General features: G+C 39.0%; 1 protein-coding gene across 2 annotated transcripts in view; it reads right to left on the reverse strand.

Moving 5' to 3' along the window:
- Positions 1-2,436: 2,436 nt before the first annotated feature.
- DNAJC5B (DnaJ heat shock protein family (Hsp40) member C5 beta) overlaps positions 2,437-25,760 on the reverse strand; it is a 114,029-nt gene continuing 90,705 nt past the window's right edge. The window contains exons 6-7 of one of the 2 annotated variants that reach the window (XM_080802171.1): positions 3,141-3,199; positions 2,437-2,925 (exon numbers count right to left, since the gene is read on the reverse strand). In XM_080802171.1, the coding sequence (XP_080658297.1) occupies positions 2,872-2,925; positions 3,141-3,199 (113 nt within the window). In that variant the 3' untranslated portion in view covers positions 2,437-2,871. Of the gene's footprint in view, positions 2,926-3,140; positions 3,200-15,888; positions 17,214-25,760 lie in introns of those variants that run through there. The other variant, XM_080802172.1, reaches the window with a different exon arrangement.

Genomic DNA, 25,760 nt, shown 5'->3' on the forward strand with positions numbered 1-25,760 from the left:
AGGATGGCTACGGGCATAAGCGCCTACAGTCCTCCGCTCTACCAGCTGAGCTATCGAAGTGAGCGGGGTGGCTGGGTGTCGACTTTCCTTCCTAATGTTTACTTTCTAAGCTTTTTGTGCTTTCTACCGCGATTCTTTCGTGCCTCCCAGGTTTGTTGACCATAAGATACGCTTCTAGCGAACCCCCCGGCTCCTCACGGCAGCTGCAACGGGCGCTCGCGTTGTCCGCCCTCCACAGAGCGCTGAGAAGGGCCCGCAGCTGGCTCGGGACGTTCCTCTGTGCCCTCAGGGAACTCGCGAACGCCGAAGACGATTTAGAGACGGAAGGCCGGGAGCCGGCCTCCGCCCCGCGGAGTGCGGACTCCGGCCTTTGTTACTAGGACCGCACGTTGCGGGGATTCACCAAAGATTTCACACGGGGGATACTGCCATAGGCCAAAACTGGAGAGAAAGTGCAAGCATTTCCAACTGTTCGTTGGAATGTTATGTGTATTGGGGAAGGGGACCCGTGCAACAGGCCGTAAATCCTACAAAGTTGGTATTAAAAAACAAAAAAGTGTCTCCTTCGAGCCGGAATCGAACCAGCGACCTAAGGATGTCTCTTACCAGGAAGTCAGCTACAGTCCTCCGCTCTACCAGCTGAGCTATCGAAGGGACGGGCAAACCGCTGGTGCCCCTTGAGATTCAAACTCAGGAGCCCGAGCAAGTACAGCCGCGGGTTAGAGGTTGAATAGAGCATGCGTAACTGGGAAACAGGGAGGGGAGGGGAGCAAATGCCCGTGTGTTGTTTCACGCGTGCGCAGAAAGACCACCCGGCTGCCTCTCGTGGAATCCGGACCCCCGGGGGAGGAGCGTCCCCCCGCCAACCTTTTCATGTGTCCGGGGCTGGTGGAGCCTAGGCTCAGAGAATCCGACGTCACGTTCCTTTACTACCCTACATTGGGGATGACTGTCGAGTGTGGCCTTACCACTCTGTAATCTGTACCTCCCCTCAGTTTTTTCCCGTGTGCAGGGCCAGTGGCGCAATGGATAACGCGTCTGACTACGGATCAGAAGATTGTAGGTTCGACTCCTGCCTGGCTCGGTTTTTTTTTAATCGCAATATATTTTTTAAAAACCCAAGGATTATTACTTTTTAGGGTTCTTCAAGTCACAAATGCCAAGAGTGTTTTACCGCACTTTGAGCTCAGAAAGCTGTCGCGCGGGCGTTTCCGGTACGACCTCCTCGAACTCTCGAGCCCCGAGGAGACCCTGCGGCGGCCGCCGGGAGAGCGCTGCGGCCCGGCGGGGGTGTGGGGAGAGGCGCTGGGGAAAGCGGGGTGGGGGATGAGCCGCTCAAGGGCTCTAGGTAGGAAGCCAGGTGAGGGACCTGGGAAATGAAGCCTGCAGTCCCCGCCACGCAGCTGGTTGAAATCCCAAGGCTGCTGCTTCTGCAGCAGCTTCCTTCTTCGGGTCTTCTAAGATAGTTGAAGACTTCAGTCACTGAGTCACTAGAGCAAGGGCCCACGCACACCCCCGACTTTGCAGAGGAAAGAAAGTTAAGTTTTTCTTTTCACAATGTCTTTTTGATCAGGTTCCTGTTTTACATTTTATCTTAAAAAGGGTCCTGAGCCTTCTCCGTTGTAAGCAAAGCAGAAAAACCACCTAGCGACTTGGGTTCTGCCCTCGAGGGTCTTTTAACCAAGAGGATGTCATGTGGGTTTGAACAAATTGAGTTTTTATTTTGAAGTTATTGATCTTATTTGTGGGGAGTGGTTTAGAATTCTCTCTTAAATCTCCCAAGTAAGACAGCGATTCCCAAAAGTAAAAGCTTTAATACAATGTGAACTTGGGGAAGAGATAAATTAGGGGAGAGAAAATACGGAGTTAGGGGAAAGGACTAATTTTTAAGTGGGAAAGCCGCTTCCTTAAAGGTGTACAAACGGTTAAAGGAAGCTAGAAATTGGGGAACCGGTAGACACAAGTACAGACCATTTGAACAAACTGATGGGTTTTATTTTTGTTTCCTAGTCAACATTTTGTCATTTTTGAATAAAACAAACTGATACATGTTTAAAGTTACATAGTGTTTCTTTCTGAGAGTTAAAAAACACCTCTGTGGGAAGTTGGGGACATATGTTGCATCCTTTCCCCCAAGTTTGTTGACAGAACCGTGAAAATTAGGCTACAAGGAAAGAGCCTCCATCTTACTCCTACCTTCTCCTCATTTTACACCTAAGGGGTTTATTATTTGCAGAGGTCAAGGTCATGGCCATCACTGCACTGTGGGAGAAATTCTGGCTTCCTGGTCTATCCCCTTCTTGCGTTTTTTTCCCCAGCAGCCAGCCAGAGTAACACTCTCCAAGAGGGCCAAGATGGTGTGTGATTTCTGGCTCTCTTATTTCTCTCTTATTTCTGGCTCTCTTATTCTGTGACAGAAATTCACACAGAGCTAATGTAAGTCAGAGAGACATTTATTATAATGTACAAGTTTGTCCTAGGGAAACCAAGAAGGAAATGTAACTGGGCTTCTTTAAGGTTTTTCTCTCAGTGCCTCTGTGTGCCTCACTATATTTCTCTAGTGGTCAGTTGGCAACATGGTGCTACCAGCCCCGCCCCAATTCCTGATAGTTTCCCCTCACCATTTATCTCCGTAGATCAAATGTCTGTTTCTCTCCCTGACACACACCCAAATTCATGTTGAAAACCTAATGCTCCAGGAGATGGTATTAAGAGGTGGGGCCTGTGAGGGGTAATTAGGACATGGAGGTGAAGAGTGCCATTATAAAAGAGGCCCCTGGGAAATCCCTCCTCCCCCTCCACCATGTGTGGGCAGAGCAAGAAAGAAGTTCATCAGTCTGCAACCCTTGGAAGACCGTTGGAAGAGGGTCTTCACCAGAACTTGATCATCCTGGCACCCTGGTCTTGGATTTCCAGCCTCCAAAACTGTGAGAAACAAAATACCTATTGTTTAACAGCTACCCAGTCTGTGGTATATTGTTACAGCAGTCTAAACAGACTAAGCTATCAACCAGAGACTCACTTCTCTTTCTCAATCCTGACAGGGAAACTCTTCACTGTTCTGGTCTCAGATGCTCACCCTTTACCCCTGAACTGTGTCCGGGGGTCAGGAATACATGCACCCCTCAAGGTTGACTCACCTGTAGCCATATAGCTGGGCACATATTGCTTTCCTCCTTCCTGGGATCCCAATGGAAAGCTAATAAAGATAAAAAGAAAAGGTCTATGGATGGAAGACAACAGTAGTTGCAATGAGCAAACCTGAGATTTTAAATAATTTCTGGGATGTGGAATGCAAATGAGGTTATGTAGACACACAACCCAGAATGGAGAAAAACACGGCTCAAAGTACATATTCTAGAAGCTGGCAGACAAAACTGTTCTCTCCGTGGAGCTCACGAGAGGCTCCAGGCACAGAGGCAACAGCACAAAGGTCAGAGGCCCACAATATTTTGCAGTTGCTGCTGCATTTGTCCCAGGTGGAGCTGCCTAGGGAACTGCTTAAGCAGAGTAGATTTGCCTGGGGAGAGCCCAGGGGGTGAATACAGGGCTGGAGAGAGAGGAAGAGTAGAGCCTAATAACAGACATGGAGAGAAAGAAAGGCCACCCACCCCACTCCCAGAGAATAACTCTCCTTGAGTTAGTAGTTTGGGGGGTTTGAGGGCAGCATGGCTGTTTTCTTCCAGGCACCATTAATGTAAAAGCCTGCATGTCCGCAGGACCAGCCATTTTACAGACACAAATCAGTGTAGTCCTTTATTCAAGAATGTGAACAAATGTCTACCAGACATCTGAGATGAAACAACTTAAAAAAGAAAGTCCAAGATAAACACACAACTGATTCAAGAGGAAACTGATAATGCAAGGCATATAGTACAGAACTGTTTTTTGAATTGCTAATTGGTATCCTTAGGGACATCTAAGAGGCTATTGCAGTAATAAAAACCAGTAGGAGGTAATATTTAAAAAAGCAGTGAGGGACTCCTGGGTGGCTCAGGTGGTTGGGCATCTGCCTTCCGCTCAGGTCATGATCCTGGAGTCACAGGATCAGGTCCCACATCAGACTCCCTGCTCGGCTGGGGATCTGCTTCTCCCTCTGTCTCTGTCTCTCCATCCCCCACCGCTTTCTCTCTCACTCAAATAAATAAATAAAATCTTAAAAAAAAAAAAAAAAGGAGCAATGAGGAAATAGCAAACGAAAAGAGTTTGCCAAAGTGAAAAATAACCTATTGGTCATGGCTAAAGATCAAATTTGGAGATACAGAAGATAGAATGGAAAATGCCTCCCAGGAAACAAAAATATAGAGAGCAGAAAATATAAAAGCCTGGGAGATAGGCCCAGAAGACACAAGGCTTTAGACTTCCAGAAAGGGAAAGTAGAGAAAATGCATGGGAAGGCGTGGAAGAAAGACATTAGTCAGCAGATCAAAAGTGCCATCCAGATATAATGAATGAAGAACAACCAGACCTGGACAGCCTTGTGAAATGTAAAAGCATTGAGAAAAGATGAAGTCCTAAAAGCTTTCAGAGATGGGGAGAACAACAAACAAAAAATCGCCTAGCTACAAGAGAACGAGAATCAGATTATAATCAGACTTCTCAGTAATACTGGATGCTGGAACACAGTAGAGCAAGACCCTTGAAGTTCTGTGGGGAAATAATTTTGAACCCAGCGATGAAGTCTTAGAATATAAGTGAGGTTCTGTGGGGTGAGGTCTGGAGCTGATGACCAAGAAAGAATTCTTGAGACATCTTTGGTGCAAAATGGTGGCTTATTAAAGCACGGGGACAGGACCCATGGGCAGAAATAGCTGCTGCCTGGGGGTTGTGAGGAGTGGTCCATTATATACTTGCAAGTTGGGAGGAGGTCAGGGATGACATAAGTCTCTAAGGGATTTTGGAAGCAAGGTTTCCAGGACCTTGAGGGGCTAGCTGTTGTTGGAAAAAGGTTATTCATTACTGGTAATAAAACCTTTGTCCTGAAACGCTTTAGATGTGTATCAGTGGGCCATATGCTTGGAAATGATTGTCAACACTATTTTGGAGGGTTTAGAGGTAAAGGAAGTTTCCGAAGGAATTGTTAGTAGACTTACAGTCTCCTGGTTGGTGGTAGGGGTCCGTCAAGCTAGAATTGCCCTTTGTCCTTAGCAAAGTGTTAAGGTGTAAGCAGCTGAGTCCCTAGAGGAAAGTCACTCTGTCTGTTTCAAGGGCTTGTCAGTGGATAAGGAAATTTAATAATTTTTCTTCTCTGTTTCCCACATCACCAGAATTATATAATCAAAGTAGCAATCACTTATGAGAACAAATAGGTCACACTTGTGAGGCATCATAAAATTTAAATCCTATGATTCTTTTCTGAAACAAAAAAATAAACATTACTTGAAGACGTCATACTGATGATGTTCTTTAGGAAGCAAAAGCTGACACAGCTGGAATACAGAATTATAGTGGGGAGTAATGTCTTGTGAATGGAAAATTGGGGGGTGGGGTATACAATATTACATAGTATTAGGGCACAGCAATGCAGACCCAATAGTCTCTGCCTTTGTACCTACAGAGCAAAGATTTCCTTTTAGAGGAGTCCTGAGTTGGGTAGGAATGACCAGGTTTTCATACAGTCACTTTGCTCAGTCATTGGCCAAAGGCTGAAAACCTCCTCTGGAAAGCCAAGGTAAACCCTAAAGGAGTTAACACCTGGAGGCTCTCAATTAACCATCCTCCTTGAAGCTAGGCAGTTCTTGAAAGGCAATCTAGCAATCTAGCAGCAAATCTCTGTCTGCCACAGATGTACTTCAGCACAACAGCAACGACGACGACGATGATGGCAAAATGGGGGGGGCATAGAAAATACAAGAAAGAGGAAAACCTAGAACTTAAGAAAAAAGGGAATCAACCAAGGAACTTAAATCCCAAGTTGGCAGTGATTCAGCAGGCCAAGAAAGCAATCAAGACAAATTAAGAAAAAAACAAAAAAGGTCAGAAGGTTCTACAAAGATGATCTTTCAAAAAGAAACTGGATTCTTTCACAGTAGTAATGTCATTAAGTAAGGACCAGGAAGACTTTAGAGATACTGTCAAGCATGTCATTTTTGCAAACCAAAGATAATTAGAAATTTCTGAAAAAAAAAATACAAAGAGCTTTATAAAGAATTCATGGTCCAAATTTAAAGCAAACTAAAATATGGTACAATTTTGAGAGATTGATGGCATATATTATGGACTAATTTTCCCCTACTCCTCTCCAAATTCTAATACTGAAGCCCTAAGCCCCAATATCTCAGAATGTAACTGTATTTGGAGATAGGGGCCTTTGAAAAGGTAATTAGATTTTAATGAGGTCATTAGGGTGGGCCCTTATCCAGAATGACTCGTGTTCTTATAGGAAGAGACTAGAACACAGAAACACCAGACATGCGCATGAATAAAGAGAAAACCATGTGAACACAGAGCAGGAAGGTGGCCATCTGCAAGCCAAGGAGAGAGTCCTTAGAAGAAATCAAACCTGTTGAAACTTTATCTTGGACTTCTAGCCTCCGCAACTGTGAGAAAATTCATTTTGTTTAAGCCACCCAGTCTATGATATTTTTTGAGACAACCCTAGGAAACTAAGATAGTATTGGTGAGGAAAAAAAAATTTGCTTTCTTTGGTATTATTTGCATTTTTTGTTTAACTATATGCAAGTTATTTTATACAACAGTTTATGAAACAGACAGTTTCATAATTATCATCTCATAAAAATTGCTTAGAAGTGAAGGAGCTGACAACCAAAGATATGAAATGACTTACCTTCAGGAACAGAGTTGAGTAATGGCAGATGAGAGCTCAGTCACCAGCCAGGATTCTCCTTAGCACTAGTTGGTTTCCCTGTCATCAAATGGACACTTGAACTAGAGAGACTGGACTGTTGGACTGCTTTCCAGGAGGAAGGAGGTCGAAAGGCAATTTCTGATGTTAGGTAAGGTTAGACAACAACCAGGACATTCTGGGACTACCAGTGTTCCATTTATTAAAGGGAACTCTCTTCTTACTTCTAGAACTCAAAGATCAAATCCTTAAGATTTATTAATTAGCAATGGTGCTCCGCAAAATTTATTCATGATACCCTGAGATGGGAAGGGAATAAACATTGTTCAACGTGAAAAATACCTTACATATACACACATGAAAGAACTTTCAAGTTCTTCTTTTCAGCTGAGGAACCCATTTCACAGTTCAGGAAGCTCTACCGAGAAATGTTAAATAATTTCTTCAGGATGATTCTCCAGATTGGGTGACCAGGGCTGAATTCAGGCTTACTCAGTGCTCATCCATGACTTTCTGTAAATGTGTACCATCTCCAAGGATTCCACAAGATTGGAATGAGAACATTTGCTTGTTGTGAGAAACCACAGAGATAGAGTTTCCAAAGTCAGAAAGGGAACCATTCCAGAGAACTCCAGGGGAGATACAATGTATTTATGTTATTTGTGGTGGTTATGTTCTATATAGTCACCACAAACAGTGGTTTAGTGAATACAGAACCATTGCTCCTAGGGGAAATACAATGTTAAGTTCCTGTGGGCCTCTGTTCACAACATTTTTCTTAAGTGATCAGTATGTGTTTTATGTCTTACTGTTTAGGAAACTTATTTAAAGATTTTTTTTAAATTTATTTATTTATTTGACAGAGAGAGAGATCACAAATAGAGAGAGAGGCAGGCAGAGAGAGAGGAGGAAGCAGGCTCCCCGCCGAGCAGAGAGCCCGATGCGGGACTCCATCTCAGGACCCTGAGATCATGACCTGAGCCGAAGGCAGAGGCTTAACCCACTGAGCCACCCAGGCACCCCTAGGAAACTTATTTAACATATATTACTGTGAATGACCATGAAATAAATTTTAGCAAGTAGGGAAATTTGCAAAATATCGAATCTGTGAATAATGAGGATTAATAGTATTATCAGGCCAAACTAAATGTTGAATTATATGATGAATCACTGTGTCAAAAGATTTCAATGAGACTAGCCTGCAGCCTCTACCTCCATTAAGGAGGTTAACAGGAACCATTTGTACTACAGGGAGATTGCAAGACTGACCCACCCAGTTCCAAGGCTCCATAAGACTTCAGGTTCATCTGCAGTCTTTCACACTGAGGAAAAGCAGAACTGTCATGTTGTTCATACAGTCTTTCCCAAAGATATGATTTGGGGAGAGGGGGGCTGGGGCTGGGAAAAGATGTTGCAGGGAGGTTTTCTTCAGAGATTCATATTTATTCCTTTACTAAACATTTATTCAGTCTCTACTATGTGCCATGTACCTATGTTCTAGTGCTGGGGAGCAACAGTAAGCAAAACGATCACAAACTTCTGCTCTGATCGAATACACATTTTGAAGGACAGACAATAAGTTATCAATAATATAGATATCAATAAATGGTATCTATAGTAGGCTCATCCATGGTGAGTGCCAAAGGAAAAATAAAAGCACAGGTAGATCTCCAGAGTATGGAGGGTACATGCTTTTCACAATGGCATCAGTATTCACTTTTAGTAGGGGAGAGACAAATTCAAGCATATTGAGTATAAGCACTGTTTTGATATTAAATAAGTAGTTGTAGCTAACTTTACAGAATTCAAATGTCTTATGGTGCCAGGTGCCATATAATAATTAAGCAGATAGACCCTAGAGCTAGACTACCTGAGTCCAAATGCTGGTTCTCTTATTATTAAAGTTACAGGTTAATTAACAGCTCCAATTTTCTCATCTGCAAAATGAGAAATAATAGTACCAACTTCATAGGTTTGCTGTGAGGCTTAAATGAATTAATCTATAGTTAGCACTTAGAAAGTGTCTGACACATAGTAAGTGCCCTATATATGTTTGCTATTTACAAATACATTAAAAGTTTTCTTAGCACTGTCTACAGTCCTGGAAAATTATGGCAGGAACTTTACCAGAATTTTCAGTCAGGATTGTTTACTAATATCAACTATTCTAGAATCACTATAAATATATAGATATAAATGTATAAAGAAGATCAAAAAAGGTCTTATTTATTCACTTGAGAGAGAGAGGCAGAGCACAAGCAGGGGGAGAGGGAGAAGCAGGCTCCCTGCTGAACTCAATTGCAGAACCTAGAGATCAGGACCCAAACCAAAGGCAGACACTTACCCATCTAAACCACCCAGGCGCCCCTGACTTTTAAAGTGAAAATCCAGCTTTTCACTCACTTGACCAACGTTGCAGTTATTCATTGGTCAGACCAGAGAATGTGGCAGACTGCTACCAAGGCCACATAGGCTTTCCAAGTAAAGAAATGCTGCAGGGAGGAGGAGGAGGTGGAGGGAAGAGGAAGAGGAAGCAGTGACAGAGGAAGTGTTGGGGAATTTGCTCTTTCAGATTCAGGGGTTTTGAGTCTTTGAGGATTTGCTTTTGAAGAAGACACTGAGAATTAAGAAAGGGTGATTACCTAGGGGAATCATACGCTACAAAAGGCAGTTAAGGAGAAAGGTACATAATAAACAGAGTGAGTATTTTCTGAAAATAAGAGAACTCTGGAAAAGAGTTGGGCAGGAAGGTGGAGAGAGTTAATTTTCAGGAAGGATAAACATAGTTGGAAATATTAGACCACGGTGGAGAGGCAGTATAGTGCAGCTATTAATACCATGGATTTGAGGACCGGCCTGTTCTACCCTTTAGTAGCTGGGTGATCTTGGTGGAGTTACTTAAACTTTCTGTGGTTTTGTTTGTCAGTCTGGAAATGGGGAATGATAATGCTGATAGTGATTGTCCCTTAGATAGTGTATTAAGTGCATATATAAATATAAAATATATAAAGTGAATAAAAAGCTCTTAGGGCAATGTCAAGTACTAAGTACTATGACTGTTATTATTGTTCATTTGACAGATTTATTTTTAATTCATGAAAGAATAAATCATCTTGCTCGAATACAAATGCTCCTGTGATCCTAAAAGCCACCACTTCCCACCTCCTTTCAAATCTTTTAGTTTGGGGGATGGAATGTGCTAGAGAAGACGTAAGAGAGAACAAAGAAAAGCTGAAGGCAAGCAGAGAAGTGAATCATTTTATTTTCTATTAAAACTTTACCCTCTTACTCAGAATAAACTGTATCTTTCAGGTTTTGGTAGCTAAAATTTTACTTTCTGAGTATGCTATATATTGAGTTTAAAAAATAAATCCCAGGGGCACCTGGATAGCTTAGTCAGTTAAGCAGCTGCCTTTGGCCCAGGTCATGATGGGGAGGAGGGTGAAATCCTGGGATTGAGTTGTATGTCATGTGTCCTACTCAGTGGAGAGTCTGCTTCTCCCTCTCCCTCTGACTCTCCTCCCTGCAAGTGCATGCTCTCTCTCTCAAATGAATAAATAAAAAATCTTAAAAAGATAAATTCCATGTTAAATATATTAAAGAAACATTTGAAATGAAGGCATTTTATATAAAACTGTTATTCTAATAAATGAATCTATATATTGATTCTATGTTTCAGTTCCTGATGGCTTTCATCTGGTTCTTTTAAACCTAGGTAAGCTTTGAAATATGCTTTCTGCAATTATAATAAACAATCCTGAAAAATGCCAGTTTAATAAATAGCTAATATATACATGCCTGAATAGATAATTCTAAAAAGAAAAATGTCAGAATTCCATTCCCAAAGTGAAAATCTGCACTAAAAATTTTCCCCTAATTATTTTTCACCAGAAAATTAAGTACATTGTAGCTCTCTGAGAAGGGATGAATCTGGGCATCATTTCAGGAGTGGAGATTACCTAGGTACCAGACCAGCTTCCTCAGGAGGATAAAACCTTCACCAGATAAGAGCCCTTCTTCCTGGACCTGGGAATGAGGATGTGCCTGAGGGGTTCTCAGGCCTTGGGGAAGTTGATAATAACATTTTCAGCTATTAGAAAACTGGGTTGGCAGCCCCAGCAACAAGTAGAATGTGTTAACAGCTGTCCTATTACTGTTGATTTGATTCTGGGAATTTAGTTTTGCTTCTTGGGGACAGCTCTGAACAGCATGAAAATTCCAGAAAGTTCTGTCACTCCCATTTATTTGACACTGAGCATGGTTAGGTCTCTTTTTGGAGAAAGGTTTTTCCCAGAAATGGCACATGTTGTAAGAATTAACCCATCAAACAATAGGTGTTTATTAGTTCCTACTTTGTTTTTAGCGCTGCGTAAAATACAGATGTAAACTCTTGACTGTAAGTTGTCATTCTGCGAATCACTGCTAATTTGAGCCATCTACAGTCTGGAAATGGCTTCATTATATAGAAACTGGTTATACATGATTTAATCTAAATTGCTGGCCCTTTGTAGTCTAGAACTGCTCAGAACGAATATACAGGTCAATGTTATTTAGTTGCGTAGGTGAGAGGGGTTTTGTAGAGGAGAACTTTGTTTCTCAAATAAAGGTTTTTCTTGAAGGAGGACTTGTGCTCTGGAAGTGGATTTGCCTTCATATTAATGAGGAGTAAGGGAGGGCAGGTGCTGAAATATTTTAGAAAGATAACTCTGGATTGGGTCAGAGGCTCGATTGGGTGCCAAACTACCATTAATTTTATATTGATTGAATTATTCATATTAATATGCAAAAAAAAAAAACCAAAAAACTAAACCTCCCTAAAAACTAAAGCTTCTAGCAGCTTTTCCATTTCTAGTGGGTAGGAATTTCTCTATTCTATGACACAGGTTAAACATTTACTCATTTGACAAATATTCCCAGGCAGTCTATCATATGTCAGGCATTATTTTAAGCGCCAGAGATTCAGCAGGACACAAAAACAGCCAAAAATCTTTGTTTTCATGGTGTGGGAGACAGACAATAAGCAAGATTAAAAAGTATGTTAGTGAAAGGTACTAAGTAGAAAGTGTAGAATAGGAAGCATGAGGTGGGGTACAGTTCTAGATAGGGTGGTCTGGGAAAGCCTATGAAGAAGTGACATTTGAGAAAAGATCTTGGGGAAGTCTCTTCATAGTCTAAATACATTACATGTACTAAATTAATTTAATTCTGAGATGAAGTTTAACAAGGTAATGAGAAATTTTACCTCAGTCACATTTTTATTTATTTGACAGACAGAGATCACAAGTAGGCAGAGCAGGAGGCAGAAAAGAGGGTGGGGGGAAGCAGGCTCCCTGCTGAGCAGAGAGCCTGATGCAGGGCTCAATCCCAGGACCCTGAGATTATGACTGAGCCGAAGGCAGAGGCTTAACCTACTGAGCCACCCAGGTGCCCCCTCAGTCACATTTTGAGAGTCTCCCCCTGAACCTCAATCCCTAGGGATGTATGGGATCCTCATATTTCTGTCTTCCTCTGAGTATGTTTCCAGTCCCTCATCTTACTCTAGCCTGGTTGCTCTTGAGGTCTCTGTGTTCAACCCTACATGGTTTCTTTGAGGGGCCAGGTGTGGGTACAGGAATCCTTTGTTATGGCTAAGAAGCCAAGATTTAATTTTGTCACCCGGGCATCTAAGTGTTATCTCATCAAAGGAGCTCTCCCCTGTGGTCATGTTCACAGTGAACTGGGGAGACCCTGGGCCCTAGAGCCTTGACCCAGCCCATCACAAAGATGATGCTGATGGTTCTTGGCCTCCTCCTGAGGAAGAATTCAAGGACAGACACAAGACAGTAGATGAGTGACACAGTGGGAAAGTTTATTAAAGCTCAAGTATATTCTCCAGATGTTAGAGCAGGCTACCTGAAGAGAGCACTGTGCACCCTGGGGTTTGGGTTTCTATCCTTTATTGACACTTGCAAACTATGGGGTGGAATATTCCTTACTTGGGGAGGGATTTCTTGGAAGCAGGATTTTGGCCTTTTCTTCCTTATTTGGTCAGGAGTTTTTTGTCATGGCACCCACCATCTTGGGCCTGTATGGTTTGATCTGACTTCTTGTGGAGTGCTGCTGGGACAGGCCTCTTACTTTCCTGATAGCTGGCCATGAATTCCTCATTGCTGGGCTCCATGTATTCTGTTAGAATCTAATAACTGTCTACTCTAACAGATGCAAATATGGGGTACTATGGGAATCCCCCCCAAACTCCCAAACCCATCTTTATTCTAGAGGTCCCTCATGATAGGGTACTTCTCTTCCTCAATTTCAGCATATATCTTTCTAAAAGCCATTCTCACAGTCCAAGCAACCAAGACAAAGCCTGGGTGGTGGTTTTCCAGGTGTCTCTCTACCTTTGTTTTTAACCTCCAAAGTCACCGTAGCAAGGAAGTGACCTTTTTAAGAAGAATCTCAGAAGGAGAACCCTCATTCCTTTGAGTCTTACTAAGGACAAAACAAAACAATGTCTCAAATTACCTTGCCATGCATTCAAATAATGAATGTGGCCAATACAAATTATTTCTACTTGTTAATATACTCAGAATTGTTTGAAAAATACTTGTTTCCCTCTGGCCTATTAGCATTATGATTGTTTGGCTTGAATTTGGAGCGGGGGGTGGGACATTCCTTTATAAGAATATTGTTTGCTCTCTCTCCCTGCCCCACTGGTTAGGGGTAAATTTACAATAGTTCAATTTTTGTAAAAGACCAGTAAATATGGAGATGTACTTGATAGTGGCCAGCAGAGAGATTAGGAGACTAAAACGGAGGGGTAAGTGTCAAACCGAAGAAAGGTAGGAGTGGGAGAAGAGAGAAGAACAGGAAAGGAGATGGAGTACTGAGAAACAGGGAATGGAAGGGACAGAGGAGAAAAGGAAGCTGGACTCTCAGGATGAAGGAATGAAAAAAAAATAAATCTAGAATAAGGAATGAGGACAACAAACAAACAAGTGAGAAGCATTGACTCAGTGTTAAACTCATACAATCTGAAGGTCAGAAGTTTGACATGGCTGTCACTGGGCAAAAATCAAGGTGGCTTTTTTGGAGGCTCCAGAGCAGAATCCATATATATATATATATATATATATATATATATATATATATATATAAAGATTTTATTTATTTATTTGACAGATCACAAGTAGGCAGAGAGGAAGGCAGAGAGAGAGGAGGAAGCAGGCTCCCTGCTGAGCAGAGAGCCTGATGCCTCCTGGGACCATGACCTGAGCCGAAGGCAGAGGCTTTAACCCACTGAGCCACCCAGGCGCCCCCAGAATCCATATCTTTAAGCTGATTTTCCAGCTTTTAGAGGTTGCCGGCATACCTTGATTTATGGCCCCTTTCCTCCTCTAACTTCAAGGCATAGCTCTGATCATTTTTTTTTAAAGGGTTTTATTTATTTATTTATTTGAGTTAGAGAATGAGAGTTAGGAGACAGAGGGAGAAGCAGATTCCCCAATGAGCAAGGAGCCCAGTGCAGGACTCGATCCCAGGACTCTGAGATCTGAGCTACTCAGGCACCCCTCTAGAGTCCCATCTCTCTCATAGCCAGGAAATATTCTCCATTTTTGAGAGCTATGTGATTAGATTGTGCCCACTTGGACAATTCAGGATAATCTCCCTATCTCAGAATCCTTAACAATGACTTCTTCTGCAAAGTGACTTTTTCCAGTGATATAGTGATATATCCAGTGATATAGTGATATATTAGTGATATAGTCACTAGTTCTGGGAATTAGGATAAGTACATCTTGGAGGGGGCATCATTGTGCCAGCTACAAAGATTATGTAGCCCTAAGTGGAACCCTCTGTGTAGATAAAAAAATCAAGCAGTGCACTACCAGGTGGGTGTATTTCCAGGCTAGGAAACATCAAATGTGATTTAACATTCATACCATTTAAAATGTAGAACTAGAATGTCATTTATTCTCAAAGAATTAAAACATCTGTACTTTGGTAAAGAAAAATGCATACTTTTAAAAATTATGTTCTTATGTAAAACAGCAAAAAATAAATGGAGGAACTTTGAAAACTTACACAAATTTTTTTACCTGATAACCTGAAGCCCAGGACTAGGTGGTAAGCCACTGAAGTGCTTGTTCATAATGAGCATGTTTCTTCTTGGTGCTTCTCTGCTAAGATGCTTATGGATTCAGAATAACCAGTCACTCTGGGTGACAGCTTCTGATGACCCCCACATGATACCTAAGTGGCCTCTCCTCAGATGAAGGGTTGATCCTCGTTTCTATGTAGCTAAGAGGCATTCTGTAGATGCATTTCCTCATTCATACACATTCATGTCCTTAACATTTACCACACATCCTTGTAACCAATAATTAGCCCTTTGTGGGGAACATTAACAAGAACCCCTTTATGAATTTAATTCCACCATCTGATTCTGATTCTGATTCATGCCCTGTTCTCATCTTTCTACGCTTGTACCAGTGCTCTGGACAAGCTGGGAGTAGAAGTAAAAAATTCCATGTAAGAAAAATGATGTCTGGGAGAGAAAAAGGACCTTTGTGATTTACAGGTTGTAATTCAAAAATAGCCCTGACCTTTTTGCTTAAAAAGACTCCAGGAAGGAAATGTAGTGGCTCAAATTACCACAGACAGGGCATTTATCCCATGTTCCCTTCAAATGGAAAGTAGCACTTGTTCGTTGAATACAGAGTTCCAAGCTCTTGCCGGTCACTGTTAGTACTATGTATCTTCATGAGTTTTGCTGGTAAGAGTTTATCTGCATAAGAAGTCACATTATATTTGTCTGTGTATAAACATACAAATTCATGTAAAACCACCTCATACTTGTCAAACACTTGACTTTGTAGAGTGCTTTTACCTCAGACATTTCATCCTGTCTCACAGCAACTTAGAAGGTGGTCAGAGCAAGTAACGGAGTCATAGAGCCATTAGCCATATAATTCTCATCTTACTTGGTCACAGGGCTAGGTAGTGAGAGTTTAGATTAGAACGGGGTTTCCTAACTTCCAGCCAGGGCTTTTTGTACTTGATTGTCGATTAAAAAAAATTTCAGTAACTCAAGAGTTAAAGTAGAGTTTTAATGATTTCAGAATTGTCAGAGCTGTAACACCAGTTTTCACTTACAATGTATATTTTAGGCTCATTTGACTGTAATTTGGTGGTGGTGGTGGGAAAAAGAAACAAAAAAGAAAATGGCATTTCATGCAATATTATATAAAAACATGACAAGATCTTGAAAGCTGCAACGTTATATAAAGAACTGAGAAAAAACAAACACTTTCTATACTATTTTAAAACATGGTTTTAGGACATGACTTTGACCACATAATGAATATAAGGATCAAAGAGTAAATGCAGATATGACCTTTGAGCTTCATTGTTCAACATGCACAGAACTGAGCATTTTCTGGTCAATGTAATTATTCTCACCAAAAATGGGGTAAATGAAATGCCTTCAAATCTAAAGTTAGGCTGCAGAGTTTAGAATTCTACTTTTTACCCTACATGTTTCTTTTCCTGACTCTGTTTAATCTAGGTCAGTTGTATAATAATTGTTTTTACTTAAAAATGGTCAGCATATTTTGGGCAGCTGTTTTGGGCTCAGTATGATTTCCTGCGTCATTTATAACATTTGACCAGGTTGAAATTTTGTTTTTGTTTTTTATGCCAGTCTAAAAGTATACAAAACCTGTTTCTTCCTGGTTTTACTCATCAGTTTTCAGTAAATGACAACTTTTAATCTTTCAAAGATATACTTTAAAATTAAGTGATTTGTCTTTTTTACCTAATAATTTCTTCCTGCCTCTTGAAATATTTCTGTAGCCATATTAGATATCAACGGGGGAAAATCTCCACACACACAAAAAATTCCTTTTAAGTTTCCATGTATATTTTGCTGATATTTGTGGCAGATAGGAATATTGCATTCAGTTAAATAGATGAAATGTGGCTTCTGTTTGGAATGCTACTGTAGTCTGTAAGGAATTAGATCTGGGTCACAGAAAGGGCTGGCTCAGGTGGCCTGTCCAGTGCCACCATCTTACCTCATGCAAGGAGCATAAGATAATTCTTCAGGCTTTTATTCATCAAAATGGAATGTGTTTCATTAGGAATTCTACTCAAAGAGTGAGACTGCATACTGAGAAAATTATGTAGCAATCATCTTTTCCTAACCTAAAAAATAAAATACGAATGTGGAAAAGTTCACAGCATTTCATGTCCCCTACCCTGCTCCACCCATGACCACCTGGAGACACGGCTGAACCAAGAGGGGGTACAGTGGACCCTCAGTGGTCTCAATATTAAGAGTCTGTGCAATAACTTCGAGGTCCTTCTCTGATTAGCTGTGTTTTCTCATTTGCATTTGTAGGCTGGAGAACAACTGGAAAGTCCACATCTAAAAATAAACAAAGCAAAGCAATAAACACCCTCTGATCATGTTACATTTCCCTTAATGGGGCAAGTGGTGGATATTTTTGTTGAAATGATGATTGGCAAACTAATTCATTTCATAAGATATTGAGGATGCCTGCCTTTTAAAGAGCTTCAAAAGGGAGAAGACACTGTCTTTACTCTTAAGTTCTGTCAGTTATAGAATTATAAAATTAAAGCACTAAACCCCGCTTTCAACTTGAGGAAATTGCTGAACCGGGTGAACTGGAGCTTTAGTTTTCACCATCTTGTGGGAATGAGGACAGGTCCACCATGTAGGTCATATAGACCTTAGTATATATCTGTATGCAAAATGCCCCCTAAAGTTGTTCAGTGTACAATTACATATGTGGTCCTGTTCGGGACAGAGGTCAAAGCCCAGAGCTTGCTTAGATGACAGTCTAATAGGAAGCTCCCCACATAAAGCTGGTATCCAAAATGGCATGCACTCTCTAAATCACCATACCCCTAAATCTACAAGGAAATTTGTTAGCCTGGAGTTTTGTTGCTCAAGTGAAAGAGGAAAGAGCTCCCCTACAAATATTTAATGGCAAGACAATGAGCACACATATTGGCAGAACAAATTTAAATATCTGTATTTACTAAGAAACCTCAGCTGATAGTTTAATTTAAAATGGTCCAATATAAGATGTGCTCACAAGTACCTACCAGAAAAGAATGACCCCATCTTCAACCCAGACCTCAAAGAATCACTGAAGTATTGCTAACACACATGAACTCAAGATAAAAATGAATAGAGAGAAAGGGGAGATAGAGATAGAAAGAATTAGAGAAATAGAAACCCTCAAAAAATAACAAAAAATTATAAGAAACGTGAATTGAGTAAAAAAACAGAAAGAGAGATTTAAATATTGAGAAGGAAAGAGTAAAAGATTACACACAAAAACAATGTACACTGAGAGCTAGTAGAAACAGTGGAAGGCTGGATAAGACCCCAAAAGACTCCAAATCCTGCACTTTTAAGACACAGAATTTAAAAAAAAATTAGATGAGTTTCAGTGATCAAGTGGATTTTGAAACTAATGCAAAAGAACTTGAGTTCAAAATATCTGAAAATTTTAAACCTGATGAATGGGTTTAACAGCTAAAGAGAGAATTAATGAAGGAGAAGACAGATCTGAGGAGATTAATCAGAATGTCACACAGAGAAACATAAAATAAAATACGAGAGAGGTTGACATGAAGAATAGAATGATATAGTCTAACATATCTGATAAAACTTCCATAAAAAAAAAGTAAAAGAAAAGATTAGAGGCAATATTTAAAGATTTAGTGGCTGAGTATTTTCTAGAAAGGCAACAATCCACAGATTCAAGAATCAGGGTAAATTAAAGAAGAACTCATATATATTTATTTATTTATTTATTTATTTATTTATTTATTTATTTATTTGACAGAGATCACAAGTAGGCAGAGAGACAGGCAGAGAGAGGAAGGGAAGCAGTCTCCCTGCTGAGCAGAGAGCCCAATGTGGGGCTCGATCCCAGGACCCTGGGATCATGACCTGAGCCGAAGGCAGAGGATTTAACCCACTGAGCCAGCCAGGTGCCCCAAGAACTCATATTTAAAACATCTTAGTGACTTCGATAAACACTAAAGACAATTTTTTTTTTTTTTTTTGAGAGAGAGAGTGGGTGGGGAGGAGCAGAGAGAGAGAGAGAATCTTAAGCAAGCTCCATGTCCAGCACAGAGCCTTATGTGGAGCTCATTGTGGGGCTCCACAGGGGGCTCTATCTTACAACCCTGAGATCATGACCTGAGCCTAAATCCATGAGCCAAAATCAAGAGTTGGATGCTTAACTGACACCCCTCAAAGACAATGGTTTTAACAGCAATCTTACTTCTCAATAGCAAAAATGGAAGCCCCAAAACTATGGAATTATAATTTTAATATGCTAAAAGAAGATATCAACTTAAGTTTGTTTACAAACTGTCTTATTGTTACTTTTTTAAAAACCATAATATAAAGGCATTTTCAGACAACAGAAATGGAAATTGTGCCACCAACAGACTCAATTTAAAAGATGTAATTCAGACACAAAGAAAGTGTTAGTAGATGGAAAATTTGTGTTGTAAAAGGAATGATTAGTAAAGAAAATGGTGGATATATGAATAAAAATAAGTGATTGTTGACTATGTACAGCAATAATAATTAAAATTAAGATAAAACTAGAATACAAGAATAGTATATAACTCAAAAAGGAAGTGATCAGAGTTAAAATGTTACAAATTTCTTGTATTGTTCAGGAGGGGGTAAAGATAAGAATTAATTTTGAACTTTTATAGCATACTTGTTATGTTTTAGGATAACCCTAAAAGAACAGGAGAGAGAAAATAATTTCCAAACTAGAGGAGGGAAAGAAATGAAATATGAAAGAAATATTCTATTGTTATAAAAGAAAAAACAAAAAAAGTCAATTTACAGTGATAATTAAATAATAAAGTAATAACTAATATAACTAATTTTAAGTATCTAGCCCTAGTTCCTCAGGTAGTCAGTAATAGAGCTGGTATTCAAACCTAAGCAGTATTTCTTAGAGTCTGTTTTCTTAAAAATTGTGCTATACTAGCTCTCATAAAAGAGTAAGTTAGCAGGAAAAAAAAAGTATCATTAATTATAATAAATACAAATGGACTTAATACCTTATTTAAAAGAAAAATGTTCTCAAACTGATAAATCCCACCCCCACCATATGTTGTTTATAAAATACACATCAAAAAAACATAAGGGCAAAAAAAAAGTTGAGAGTAAAAAGATGTAAACATCTTTATCATACAAACACTACTAAAAAGAAAGCTAATGTAACTATATTTTAACAGACAAAAGACAAAACATTGATAGAGCTAAAGAGTAATATAAAATATAATATTCAATTCGCCAAATAGCTATTAAAGTTCTAGGCTTATATACACTAATATAGCCTCAAAATACATGAACCAAAATTGACAGAACCTTACAGAAAAATCGAGAAATTCATCATCACAGTGGAAGATTTGAACACTTCTTTCAGTAACTGATGAAACAAGCAAATACTTAAGAATATAAAACATTCGAAAAGGATAATGTTGTGAACTAAATTGTTTCAAACACTCTGCCTCCCCATTCCAGTTCATATGTTGAAATTCTAACCCCCAGTACCTCTAATGTGAATCATATTTGGAGAGAGGTGTTTAAAGAGGTAATTAAGTTAAAATGAGGTTCAGGGTAGGCATTCATTGAATACAACTGATGTCATTATAAGATGAGGATATTAAGACACAGATACATGGACGGAAGACTATGTGAAGACATGAGGAGAAAATGGCCATCTAATGCCAAGAAGAGTGGCCTCAGAGGGAGTCAACCCTGTTGGCACCTTACTTTTTTTTTTTTTTAAGATTTTATTTATTTATTTGACAGAGATCACAAGTAGGCAGAGAGGCAGGCAGGGGAGGGGGGGGAAGCAGGCTCCTCACCAAGCAGAGAACCCAACGTGGGGCTCAATCCCAGGACTCTGGGATCATGACCAGAGCAACCCGAGCCGAAGGCAGAAGCTTAATTGACTGAGCCACCCCGGCACCCTGCCCCTGTGACACCTTAAACTTTGACTTCTAACCTTGAGAATTATGAGAAAATAAATTTCTGTTGTTCAAGCCACCCTCTCTGTGGTACTTTGTAAACAGCAGCCCTAGCAAACTAGTACATATAAAAATTGGGTTTATTTAATAGTCATAAATGGAACAGTGAATCTAAAAAAATGCAGTATGTATTATTTCGGAGCTATGTGGAACATTTATAAAATTTAAGTTCTAAGATGTAAAGCAAGCCTCAAGATATTTTCAAATATTGCATCATGTTTCCCATAATTTCTGATCACAGTGCAGTTAAGTTAGATACAAACAACAATAAAGAACCTGAAAAATCCCCACATGTTTACAAATTAAGACACATATAGGCCTAGGGGTGCATGGGTGGCTCAGGGGGTTAAAGCCTCTGCCTTCAGCTCAGGTCATGATCCGAGGGTCCTGGGATTGAGCCCTGAATTGAGCTCTCTGCTCAGTGGGGAGCCTGCTTTCTCTCCTCTCTCTCTGCCTGCCTCTCTGCTTACCTGTGATCTCTGTCAAATGAATAAATAAAATCTTTAAAGAAAAAAAAGATATAGGCCCAATTTATAGATCAAGGAAAAAATTATAATGGAAATTAGAAAATATTTAGAACTCATATTTTAAGAACAATCTAAAAACACATGTGACACTAAAATGGTACTTATAGGAAAAATTAATTACAACCGTAAATGCTTATTGTCCTAAAAGGAGGTTTGGAAATTAAGTAGTATAAAAATTAACAAGTTAGGAAATTCACAATAAATTAAGAGAAATAATAAAGAATAAAAATTAAAAATGCATATATAAGAGAACCAAACCCAAAAGTTATTTGGGAAAACCAGTTAAATTTTCAAAAATCTGGTAGAATGGCTAAAAAACAAAAAGGAGAAATAAGCAATATAAGGGATGAAAAATGGGATAGTAATACAGATCCTATAGACACATGAAAGGTTATAAGAAATTTTGAAGAACTAATTTTTTAAGTAAAGATAGCAAATCTAAATGGCCTATAAACATTAAATACATTGAATCAGTAATCTAAAATTTGTACAATCACACATTAGCCCAGAAAGTCCTACAAAATCCTGTAGAAAGAAAGAAATCCAGTAATATACAAACTCTTTAAGAAAAGTTTAAAAAGAAGGAATAGGTTCTAATTTATTTCGTGAGACATAATCTTGGTATAGAACTCTATAAAGAAAGTTCGAGAAAGGAAAATTGTAGAGCAATCTCAATCATTAACATAGATACAAACATCTAAAACAAGACATCAGCAAACCCATTTCATTAAAAAATAAAATAGTTAAAACATTATGACTGCATTGGGTTTATCTCAAGAGTATAAGACTTAACATTGGAAAAATAATTTATGTAATTCTTCACGTTAACAGATTAAGGGAGAAAAATCATGATCATCTTAATTGATGAAGAAAAAATGTCTAAAAATATGAAGTGCTCAATTTATGTTTGCTATGGAAAAGCTAGCTGGATAAGCCTGTCTAGTTAATTTGCTCACTGAACCTTGGTAGCCAAAAATTGAAGAAACCCCTCCACTTTGAGCCGCTTTTGGGGTCATATTCTGAGTGGACTCATTCGTCCTGATCCCCTGGCCCAGAGCCTTGGTGATACTTACTGGTTGGTTAACCAAAGGAAGGTGAATTTAATCTCTTTCTTGTGCCCTTTTCCTGGGCAGCAATATGTGATGGATGCTAAAGAGGAAATGTAATAATAAATGTCTCAATATCTTGGCTGAGAGCAAGAGTCTAATTACAAGCCATATGGCCTTTTCAACTCAGTGGCTGTGAATTTATTAGGGTTTTATCCAGGTGAGTATCAAGAACAGTTAAGTAATCAATAGATTTTTTTTCTATCACTGTATTTCATATTTTTAGATCCAAGGTCAACACTAAAAATTATTCTCTTTAGGTATCTTATTCCCTCTCCTTCAAAAAAAAAAAATGGGGAAATCATGATTGCCCCAAATCTTTAGGATTTAAATGGGAGTTTTCAGTCCATTGCCTTTAGTTTGGGGGAAAAAACAAACAAATTAACACCTGAATTTAGCTATTGTATTCTTGGTTTGTTTTCGCTAGGGTGTTTAGAAATAACTGGTTCTCATTTATGCTCTTGCTACTGTATCTCGTTACACTGTCTGTCTGTCTGTCTGTCTCTCTCTCTCACACACACACAGACACAGGGTGCCAGGAAACAGGGTACCTCAAAATGGTCTACAAAGTTCTCTTGGCTAGGGAAATCACCTGGTGTCCATAACCTTTAGCTTTCAAGTTTCAAATTTTCCAAGATAAAAAAAGAGGGTGATGATCTCCCCCTAGACACTTTTTTCTATTTAATCCTTATTGATTTATAAGAATAATAGCATTTCCCTGTGTTCCTAGGATCCCACTGGGGGTATATCTTTATTTTGAGAAAGAGTTGGATAGCCAGTTACAAGTCCCATAGTTTCCAGTGAACATTGAAGATGCCACTGAACTTCCCCCCTTTATTTCCTAAGGGTAGAAGCTGGATTATACCCTTTCACATAGTTGAAAGAGAAACCATAATTAAAGCCGACCTTTCCTTTCTACTACCAAATCCTATAAAACTATTCTCAAACAGAAACTGGTACATTTCACAGCATCAAAAGGTATCTTGGACTTTAGCCAGTATTGAGGAGTAGGCATATTTGAAATATGCACTTAATTTTTTAAAAAATCTAAGAAAAATTGTAGACTTTAGATATAAAACTAGAATTATTAAATATCTCAAGGTAGGTGAAAAACATTTCTAATGTTTTTTAATAAGTCAGTTGGTTAAAAAGTTTGATATTAAATTTGGATTTTTATAAATTTAGAGGCATGTACAATGTTCTATAATGTGTCCTTAAAAGTGAAATTTGAGCAAATCAGAAATACTTTCCTCTAGTTAGCTCCTGTTCCTCCTTCTTCTTTGTTAGTATAGTTAGACATAAGGAGGCCATAAGGACAAAGCATCTCTAACTTTTATTCTGGAGAGAGGATAATCTCATATTAGTTTTATTATACTTTTAATCTTGGCACTTCTGGAAATTAAATTCAGAATAATATAAGAAATGTTAACCATACTTCTTCAAAAATTAATACTCACCTATGAAAAATAAATTTTCAGTCATAGTCTTAATATGCAGGCCAAGTCTCTAAGCACAGTATAATCTGTAGCATAGCATTTAGATTGATAATATAAAACCCATGCTCCACCTACTTCTCCCCACCCCACCTTATCATCTCAGTTAGCTTCAGTCTTCCCTAAAAACAGGGTATTATGCTGTGGAGGCATTTTATTCTATTCCTTACCAGTGAGTATCAAGCTTGAAGTATCTGTAGTCCATACAGGGAAATATTTCAGCAGTACTGGCTATATAACTACAAAACCCAATGCAAAATGAAAATGTGGCATATCTAATTCAAAAGCTAAGAATTTGAAGATGGTGACAGCAGAACAATAAACCAAATGTTGGAAATCCTAGTCAGTGCAATAAAGCAAGAAAAAGAAATAAAAGGCATGCAGACTGGAATGGAAGAAATAAGACCATTTCTATTTGCAGATGACATAATTGTCATCATAGAAAATCCCAAAGAATTCACACACAAAAATACAAATTAGTAAGTGAGCTTAATAAGAACACAAGATACAAAGTCAATACATGAAAATGATTGTAAATATTTGTGATGAACAATTGGAAACCCAAATTAAAACTAATGCCATTTCTAATAGTCCTCCCCAAAATGAAATACTTAGGTACCCATTTAACAAAACATATACCATCTCTGTATGCTGAAAACTACACTACACATAAAAGAAATCAAATGAGACCTCTAAGTATAGACACATATTGTGTTGGGATTGGAAGATTCAACATAGTAATAAAGATTTCAATTTTGGGGGTGCCTGAGTGGCTCAGTGGGTTAAAGCCTCTGCCTTCAGCTCAGGTCATGATCCCAGGGTCCTGGGATCGAGCCCTGCATCGGGCTCTCTGCTCCACAGGGAGCCTGCTTCCTCCTCTATCTCTGCCTTCCTCTCTGCCTACTTGTGGTCTCTGTCTGTCAAATAAATAAATAAAATCTTAAAGAAATAAAGATTTCAATTTTTTCCAAATTAATGCACAAATTAATGCAATTCTAATTTTAAAAATTGGTATTTTTCTGTGGATTTAGACAAACTCATACCAAAATTTATATGGAAAGACAAACTGGAATTGCCAAAACAGTTTTGAAAAAGAAAGAGGTTGGAGGAATCACATTTAGCTGATTTTAAGACTTACTTTTAAGTTGCAGAAAGCAAGATGGTGTGTTATTGGGGAAGGGATAGACACATAGCTCAATGGAACAGAATAGAGTCCATAAATAAACCATAGAAATACAGCCAATTGATCTTTGACAGGGGCAAAACAATTCAATGGAGAAAGGATAATCTTTTCAACAAATGGTGTTAAAGCAATTAAGCTCGATGTGCAAGAAAAAAAAGTTGACCTAAGTCTCACACCATAAACAAAAATGAACTCAAAATAGGTCATAGATCTAAATATTAGACCTGAAATTGTAACACTTTTAGAAAACATTGGAGGAAAATCTTCATGACTTAGGGTTAGGCTAGAAGTTCTTAGACATGACATTAAAAGCATAATCCACTTAAAAATTTGACAGCTTGTTCATCAAATTTTTGCTCTACAAAGAAGCAAAAAAATATATGTTGACATGGTAACAGTTTTGTAAAACAAAATCCCATAAATATTTACACAAAAATTTTTAAAAGTGTTGTTATCCTTGGGGAGCTGGTACCAGGATGTTTATATAAATTTGTTTTTGACTCTGTATTCTTCTGCAGTTATTGAATTTTTATGAATATCTTACTTTTATACAGGGTCCCAAAC

The sequence above is a fragment of the Martes martes genome (genome assembly GCF_963455335.1).
Source record: "Martes martes genome assembly, chromosome: 4".
NCBI lineage: Eukaryota > Metazoa > Chordata > Mammalia > Carnivora > Mustelidae > Martes > Martes martes.